Source organism: Quercus robur, chromosome 4, assembly GCF_932294415.1.
Source record: "Quercus robur chromosome 4, dhQueRobu3.1, whole genome shotgun sequence".
Lineage (NCBI taxonomy): Eukaryota > Viridiplantae > Streptophyta > Magnoliopsida > Fagales > Fagaceae > Quercus > Quercus robur.
In genome coordinates this window covers 29,900,024-29,909,383 of record NC_065537.1, presented here as the reverse complement: position 1 = coordinate 29,909,383, position 9,360 = coordinate 29,900,024, and the positions used below count along the sequence as shown (strand labels likewise).

Sequence of the window (9,360 nt, the reverse complement as noted above, 5' to 3'; positions counted from 1 at the left end):
GCAGTTCGGTTTGCTCGGTATTTTTTCAAATTTGTTACCAAATCGATAGGAATCGGTTTTGTAATAATTAAAACCGATGCATACCGATTAGGGTCGGTTTTCCGACCTATGGCGGTGCGGTTTGATCGACTCGGTCTAATCGGTTTGGTCGGTTTGATTTGAAACATTAACAAAAAAAAAATTTGTTCACTGTTCACATAAAAAAATTTGTTCGACAAATCTATTCACATAAATAAAATCTGTTTGCATTAAAAAACACTATTCAACAAATCTGTTCACCCAAATAGTAATCATCCAAGGACATATTAAATTACTCGCAAACACAAAGACAAATACATACGACACTCAGAAATACAAAGAGATATTAAAGTAAGTGCCTAAGTGGGACTAAAGTCAAACACAAACACAAAGTCATTTATTTTATGCCTATGATACACAGTACACACGACACTCAGAACCTCACCAAATACAAATCACTCTCAAATTCTCAATCACTCGCAAACACAAAGACAAATACAGACACAAACACAAACACAAGCTCTCACCAATAAATCAAAATCATAAACTTCACTTCTCTTACAAGCCTAAAACCCATTGTACTATATTTTACAACCCCAAAAAACTACGAAGTACATGAGATTAAGAATCATTCATGCTTACCGTTGGTTTGCCGTGACTGGTGAGCGACGGCGAGAGCTCAGGCGAGCGCCACTGCGTCAGGCCGTGACTGATGAGCGACGGCGAGAGCTCAGGCGAGAGCTCAGGCAAGCATCACTGCGTCAGGCGAGACTAAGAGGCGAGAGCGAGAGAGAGTTAAAGGATATCAGGAGATTCAGGACAAAAGAATGAATTTATATGGCCTTGAGGATCTGGAAACCTAGCATAAAACGCACCGTTTTGCTTTAGCTTTTGTTTTTTGTTTTTAATAACACCCATACGACGTTGTTTCATTAAAAAAAAAAAATTAAAATCAGAACCTGTGAACGACAGTGTATCCAAACTGTAGGGAGAAACGAATACTGGGTTTGGTATCGGTTCGGTATCGGTGTGGATCGGTTTCGCCTTCTTTGATCCGGTGACTGCACTGCACCGGCGTCGGAACGGGCTTCGCCCTCCGAACGCCGACCTCGGCTCATTCGGTCGGCGCTAGTGTCGGGACGGTGTCGTCGGCGCCGGTCAATTGGGTCGGCTCCAGTATTCATTTGCTCACCCCTAGTTCATATTGTTGTTTTGCCGACAAAATTTTGGTGGTTAATATCAACAAGTGAGAGCGGTTGGATTGTCAACAAGATTTTGGTTGTTAATATCAACAAGTGAGAGACTCTCACTTGTCTCATCAGTTTGCTGGTTTAGAAGAGAAAGGTTAGAGTGCCTGCAGCTTATCCTAAGTTAATACAAGTATACAACCAACCAAATGGAAAGATGCAAAAAGCTGCCAAGCACTCTTTCCATTTGGTTGTATAAATATAAATAAAAGGAGGATGAAAAAGAAGAAGAGAAGATCAAGCAAATTACACGAAGTTTAAATGCAAATCTGTGATAAATCCACATCAACAAACAGATCTATATTAAAATACAACTAGAGTGCCATTCGGTAAATAAAAAAATAAAAATGGCCCTCAAGAGTTTTCAGCAAAATGTTAATAAGAAAAGATAACCTCTGAAGCAGAGCAAAAAATCTGCTACATGCTCAAAGTAAGAAATCTGTATACAAATTGCACCTTATTATGCCTAAAACAATGAGATTACCAACAAAACAGTGGTTTGTCAAAAGACTCAAAAACAGTTTTAAGTATGGTACTTCTTTTTACAAGCAAAACTTGCTTTAGTTTTGCTGTCATAGTAAAACTGGACTTACAACTAAAGGCTAATTATTAAAAGTTACAAGGAGAGGTCAGGCAATGAAATCCACACAACCCCCATACGTTACATAGAAAGTTCAGGTGTATAGTATATACAGCCTCACCAGTTATCTCCAGATGCTTTGTTCTCATTCTCAGCATCAAAGTTGATGGTTTTGGATATTTCAAAACCTGCTGGCATAAGATGTCTAGCTTCCATCTCACCGTATAACATCTTTGCTAATTGACTTTTTCCACACTGACAAAGTCCAACAAAAACTTTAGATAAGATGCCTGAATCAGGAGTCATAGATCTCTCAATCATTTCCCTCAACACTTGAACTGTTCCATCAAAATCCTCATTCTTGCAGAAGGTTGATATCAATATCTTGAAAGTTTGTTCATTAGGATGGCAACCACACCTTACCATGCTTTTATACAGCTGAAAGGCCCGCTCAGAGTTCTTCCTCACACACTGACCACTAATAAGGGCAGAAAAGGTCGAGGCATTTGGTACTAAGTTCTCCTTATCAAGTTCTTTTACCAGATATGCTGCTTTCTTTGTCTTACCCTCCTTGCATAGTCCCAAAATCAAGGCATTATAAGTCAAGATATCAGCCTTAACTTGACTCCTCAACATCTCATCATAAAGCCTACCTCCCATCTCACTGTTACCCACTTGACTATACCCATTTATCAAGGTGTTGTAGGTCACAGTATTAGGAGAAACATTCACCGCTTTCATCTCATTGAAAACCTTACCAGCTTCATGTAATTTTTCTTCCTTGCAAAACCCATAAATGAGTGTGTTAAATGTAACCACATTCGGATGGACCCCATTCTTCTCCATTGAGTTTTTAAGCTTTATCGCGGAGCTCAAAAGAGCCTTATTGCAATATCCTGCAATTAGCGTATTATAAGATGCAATATTTGGACTAAAACCCATGCCTTCCATCTCCCTAAAAATCTCAACAGCCTTGTCCAATTTCCCCAATTTACAATAAGAACACATGACCATATTAAGAGTATAAACATTTGATGAAATCCTATAACGCTGCATTCCTTTATAGAATGCCAAGGCGATATCCATCCTGTGCAAATCAAGCAAAGAACTCATGTATGCATTACATGACTCAATAGTAGGAAAAAACCCATAATCTTTCATTCGACAAAAAATATCAGTGGCATTCCTAAACTTCTTCATATGCGCAAGAGTCTTGAAAAGTGAGTCAAAAACACGAGGTGAAGAATCACACAAGCGGTACAAGTGCAGCATTTCTTCAAACAGATTCAATGGCACATCTATCGAACCTGATACAAGAACCTTCCTCAAAATGGACTCCGCAGACTTGAACTTCTGGTTTTTGGTGAGAATGTGGAGGATTATTGAATGGGTTTCAAGGTTATGACCACATGGTTTCTGAATCCCAACCCATTTAAAAAACTCGAGGGAAAGAACATGGTCCTTCTGAATCTTTAACAATATATGTTTCACTCTAAGGGGTGTTAGACCGGTTGATAAGGAACTGAGCTTAGACCAATCAGAGTGAATTAGATGGCTGTGTGCAACATTTATGAAATCAAGGTCCTGACCTCTGGGTTCAGGGATTGTTCTGTGGGGTATTGGAACTGGTTTCCAACTTCTTCCTAAATCCACAGGGATGCTGGGCTTTATAGTGCTCTGAGTTATAGCAACAGAATTAAGGAAAGTCGAAAATCGACAAAATGGAAAACTATTATTCATAATTTCCTGATATAGAAAGAAAATGGTTTTTCTTTTTGGTTTGTGAAGAAGCAGAAAAATTTGGTGTATAACCAAAGTGAATATTTCCGCCCAATTCAGCAAAATGAAAGTGAAATGGATCTGGGTCTTGATGAAATTAAGAGAACTAAAATGTATAGCATAGGAAAAATGTACATGATTATTGAAGATCCACTAACTTTGGTTGAATGCATAGACCAACAGAAATGTATACCCTTTGGATTAATTTACTTTGCTTATGAACTCTGACCCTTCACTGGGGCATTATAACAAGCAAAGCCTGCTTGTAGTTTGCTCTGAACTTCACCAAGGAGAAAAAGAAGAAACAACAGAGTTTTGAACTTATGGTGGCAGTGAAATAGGGGGGGACATGAGTGGAAATGACGACAACGCATGGGAGAGGAGAGGAAACTGTTATGATTTGTCTGAAAGAGTTAACGTAAAACAGGTTCACCCAGTAACTGGTTATGCAGAATATAATATCAGTTAGGATAAAGTGGGCAACAAAATTGGAGGTAGTGTAGAAGGACACTTAAACAAGATTAGAATTTCATACAAAGGTGTTGACATCAGAAACTAAGCCTCTACCAACTGATTCTCCAAGACAGATTGCTATCTGAAAAGAAAAGGAAAAAGAAAATTTTCTACAATCATTTCCAATATCCCAAAATAAGATAAGCAGTATGAATGAAATAAATTAACACACAAAATCAACTTGGAGACCATCAACCAAGTTGAGTTGGTTGATTCTGTTGATGATCCTGTGCCATTACAAGATAGTAAATTCCTTGATCAACACAAGAAAAATGTGCAAAAATGATGCAGGGAAATGAGAACCCTAACAATTTGCCATAAATCAGCATGTATTGTGTAGCTACCCAGTTTATACCTATTTGAAAAAGCTGAACGAAGAAAATGGTGAAATTTGAAATGCTGTAAATTGAAAAGGTTGTATTTGCCATTAGCTAAATCACCTGAGGGGAAACAAAAACACCAAAGCGGAGAATAAATAGGTTCCAACACACCACATTTATAAAAAATGGAAAAATTGTTCCGACACAGAAACAAAAAGCAACAGAGCTAACAAACATAATACAGTGAGAAGATGAACATGAAGGTCAGATCAATGCAGGAAAATTCCTAGATCAGCATCACAAGAAAAATGTGCAAATATGATAAATGGAAATGTGAAATGTAGCAATTTGCCAATAAAACAGCACGTAAAGGAACCCAGTTGGACAGAAACAAAAGACAAGAGAGGTAGGAAACATATGCATAGTAGAGTGAGAGTGAAGGGATCAGCATGAAGGTTTGATGATCATTGATCAATGCATTGGTAGCGGAGAAAATTCGAATGTCGGTAGAAGTCTAGTCTAGAATAGCATTCCATACTAGAATGTAACTCCACGCCTTTTTCATACAACCCGTTTTGCTATGCTTAATTAATTAAGCAAAAAGCATCTTGTTGTAGAAAAGGCTGTGAATGTCACAAATGCTATAACTATAACAAGGACTAGGGCCCTCTCCATAGTACACTACCAACATAATCTTCTTCTATATTTTATATAAAGCGAAAATCAACACACAGAGACAATAGAATGGAAAGAAACAAAGAACGATGAGTGGCAGTTAGTAGAGAGAGAGAGAGAGAGAAATTACAAAGTGAAAGAGTTGCCCCCACTTCACTCCCAACAAATACAATCACAAATTCACAGATCAATTATTCAATTCACAATCATCCTCAGTAAAAAAAAAACACCGCAATCGCACAAACTATAAGCGTATGGTGTGGAGAAAGAGCATCAGAGAATATTTATATATATATATATATGTATGTATTGAAAGAGAGAATAAATACTTGAAATTGGGATGATGGAGCTCGGAGAGGCCGGCGCCGGCGGCGTGGTCGGTGGGTCAGTGGCCGGTGGTGGTGGTTGATGCTTGATTATTTCTCTCTATCTCTCACACCCTCTCGTCTCGTCTGTTTCTTTTTTTTTTTTTTTTTTAATTTGGAATTAGGTTAAACGGCTTATCTTTCCTTGTTGGGCTCGGGCCTGGGCTGATATGTTCTTGGAGGGGAGGGGGCCCAAAGGCCCCAGAGGTATATCTCGGTTCTCTCTCTCTCTCTCTCTCTCTCTCTCTCTCTAATAGTCAAATAAGTGTTATTGTGTTATTATATCATGTATTGTTTGATACTTTGATTGTGGATTGTTGTCTGTTGAGTTCGTGGTCGTGGGTTGTAATTTTTAAAGATTGAAGACAAAAAAAAAAAAAAAAAATGCAAGCCTTTTTACATGGCAGTGGAGCAGAGCTAATTCGGTCCTATTGTTGAAAATTAACACAATTTCATAGAATTCTAAAGAAATTCTAATTAATACAATAACATCAGTACTTTGTGTGTTTGGAAGCATATTATAAGCAAGTCTTTTGTTTTTGGTTTTTTTGGTACCTTTTACGTATGTCTTTTTTATAAATTTAAAAAAAAAAAATTATGTGAAAAATACATTATTGGTCTCTAAAGTTTGCTTCTTGAACACTATTGGTCCTTGAAATTTTAATTGAGCACAATTAGTCCACGAAGTTTAAAAAATGAGCACAAGTCATTTCTTTGTTAACAGTGTTAGTCTTAATGCCTATTGTGACTAACAATCACATGGCAATTTTTAAGTGACATGTCATCAATTTTAATATTAAAAATTGAAAAATCAAATCTAAGGTGTTAGACCCGTTTTGAAATTGGTCTCCTAAAATCAAAACCCCATATTTTGATGCTGATGAGGATAAAAAGGAGAGAGCCTCATACTGACGGTGTTATGCTGTCTTCAATAAATAGACGGAGCAATAGCTGACGGTTGGATTTGATGGCCTCCAAGACTGACGGTTTTATCAAGTGACGCCCAAAAAGCTGAAGGAGATGCGTTGAGGCAGACGGTCGAGTCATGAAGTCGACTTGCTTCCCATGTGATAAGTCAAGAGTTGACTTGTTTCCCACGCAAGAGAATATTCAAAGGGACTCCTATAAGGAAAGGATCCCGGAAATTACGCCCAAAAGGACTCCTATAAGGAAAAGACTTCTACTCCAAGGAAACGAGGGATGACCCTCGCTACTATAAAAACTTTAGCACTCTCGTTACCCGAGGTACGCATAATTTTACCCTCTCTAGCACTCTAGAGCAGTGAGAATAGTTCTAACTTGACCTTCGGAGGGTATTTGGCCGGTACCACACCGGTACACTCCGCTAGGTTATTCCTTTTCGTTGTGCAGGTGCCGTTTGCGATCGAGTGAGGAGCGTGTGACTCATTGGTGGTATTGTTTTCGGTATCATCAGTTGGCGCCGTCTGTGGGAACGCTTTAGCACGTTCTCGCCTTCAAGACAAGAGAGTTACATGGTACTCACTCGCTCAATGGCGACCAACAACGACATTCAAGAAGAAGAAACTCCTACAACCGCGCTTGAAAGACAGGTGAGGACTCTCGCCGCCGCCGTGGAGCGCCTCACGAAGCAAAATCACGACCTAGAAGAGCAACTGAGACAGAAGGATGCAGCTCCCAACAACCAAGGAGCAGAGCAGGAAGGAACCAGCGCTGACAGGAGAAACCAGGAAGGACCCCAGGCCAGCAACGCCCCGAGCAAACCTGAACGACAGAACACGAGCATCCCCTCCCTCGCGGAAACCACTCCGCCCCTCGTTCTCGCGGAGATGCAAGCCATGAAGGAACAAATGGAGGTTATGATGAATGCTCTCAAGGGACGAGTATCGAGCGACCTTGACGACCTTGTCAACCGAACGGACTCGCCGTTCACCACTACCGTCAACGCCTACCCATTGCCAAGTAAGTTCCGCATGCCGCAGATAGACAGTTATGACGGGGTCAAGGATCCACTGGACCACCTGGAGACCTTCAAAACCCTAATGCACCTTCAAGGAGTAGCGGACGCCATCATGTGCAGGGCCTTCCCTACAACGCTAAAGGGCGCAGCAAGAATTTGGTTCAGTCGACTGGCCCCAAACTCCATCAGCACCTTCAAAGAACTCAGCGCTCAGTTTACCGCACACTTTATTGGAGGCCATCGGTACAAGAAGTCTACGGCTTGCTTGATGAGTATGAAGCAGCGAGAAGACGAAACTCTAAGAGCCTACATCTCCCGTTTTAATAAAGAGGCGCTCTCGATCGACGAAGCTGACGACAAGATACTTGTCGCGGCATTTACAAATGGGTTGAAGAAGGGCAAGTTTTTGTTTTCCATATACAAAAACGACCCAAAAACTATGTCAGAAGTGCTTTATCGTGCCACAAAGTATATGAACGCTGAAGATGCACTCTTAGCTCGGGAAGAGAGGCCTAGAAAAAGAGAACGGCAGGAAGACGGTCGGCAGGACCAAAACCGAAAGAAGGCAAGAACCGCGGACCGAAGGGACGAAAGACGCCCTAAACCCCCGGGGGGAAGGTTCACAAGCTTCACTCCGCTGACAGCCCCGATAGATCAAGTCCTTATGCAGATCAAGGACGAGGAATCACTGACGTTCCCAGGAAAGCTGAAGAGTGACCCCAACAAACGTTCCCGAGATAAGTACTGCCGATTCCACCGCGACCACGGCCACGACACAGCAGATTGCTATGACCTCAAGCAGCAGATTGAAGCCCTTATTAGACAAGGAAAGCTGCAGAGATTCGTTAGCAAGGAGAGGGCGGATCCCCCCGCACAAGACCAGCACCCCCGACGGGACAATGAGCGACCAAGGCCCCCAATTGGGGATATAAGGATGATCGTAGGAGGGATGACCGCTGCCGGGTCATCCAAAAAGGCCCGTAAGACCTATCTCCGGATGATACAGAATGTTCAACTGACGGGAGCTGTGCCGAAGATAGCAAGAAGAGAAGGTCCCATAATCGGATTCTCAGAAGAAGACGCGCGACGCCTTCACCATCCACATGACGACGCACTCGTCGTCAGCTTGCGTGTAGGAGATTACAATATGCACCGGGTGCTCGTCGACAATGGCAGTTCAGCAGATATCTTATACTACACCGCGTTCCAGCAGATGAGGATCGACAGGGGGCGACTGATCCCAACAAATGCCCCGCTAGTCGGCTTCGGCGGGAGCCGAGTATTCCCATTAGGCGCGGTCACCTTATCCGTAATTGTGGGTAATTACCCCCAACAGATAGCCAGGGACGTGACATTCTTGGTTGTTGATTGCTCATCAGCTTACAACGCTATCCTCGGGCGACCCACGCTCAACTCATGGAAGGCAGTAACCTCCACCTACCACCTAATGATTAAGTTCCCAACTGACTACGGAGTAGGGGAGTTGCGCGGGAGTCAGATGGCCGCGCGCGAATGTTACATAGCCATGGTGGAAATGGAGGATCAGGTTCAAACTTTAAGTATAGAAGAGCACCGGACGGTAACGGAGCCGGTTGAGAAGCTAGAAGAAATACCCCTTGACAGTTCCGATCCTGGCCGAACGACCAAAATTGGAACACTCGCTAACCCCACGACCCGTCAAGAGCTCATAACATTCCTTAGGCAAAATCAAGACGTATTCGCATGGGGTCATGAAGATATGCCAGGAATAGATCCTTCAATCATGGTGCATAAGCTGAATGTGTCGCCCGCCTTTTCACCCGTCAGACAAAAGAAGAGGGTGTTTGCCCCGGAGCGAGACCTAGCCATAGCAGAGGAAGTCAGAAAGCTACGGGAAGCAAGCTTCATCAGGGAAGTGTACTATCCCGACTGGTTAGCAAATGTA

General features: G+C 41.9%; 1 protein-coding gene across 1 annotated transcript; it reads right to left on the bottom strand.

The window, feature by feature from the left end:
• Window positions 1–393: 393 nt before the first annotated feature.
• Window positions 394–5,611, bottom strand: LOC126721120 (pentatricopeptide repeat-containing protein At4g26680, mitochondrial). Its single transcript, XM_050424149.1, has 2 exons — window positions 5,462–5,611; window positions 394–4,219 (listed from the first exon to the last, which is right to left on the bottom strand). Exon 2 carries the CDS (start codon window positions 3,583–3,585, stop codon window positions 1,963–1,965), a length of 1,623 nt encoding a protein of 540 aa, XP_050280106.1. The 5' UTR covers window positions 3,586–4,219; window positions 5,462–5,611; the 3' UTR covers window positions 394–1,962.
• Window positions 5,612–9,360: the final 3,749 nt, after the last annotated feature.

Bases quoted from the DNA above. Each gene is read 5' to 3' on its own strand.
- LOC126721120 (XM_050424149.1), bottom strand. From the start codon at position 3,585: ATGAATAATAGTTTTCCATTTTGTCGATTTTCGACTTTCCTTAATTCT.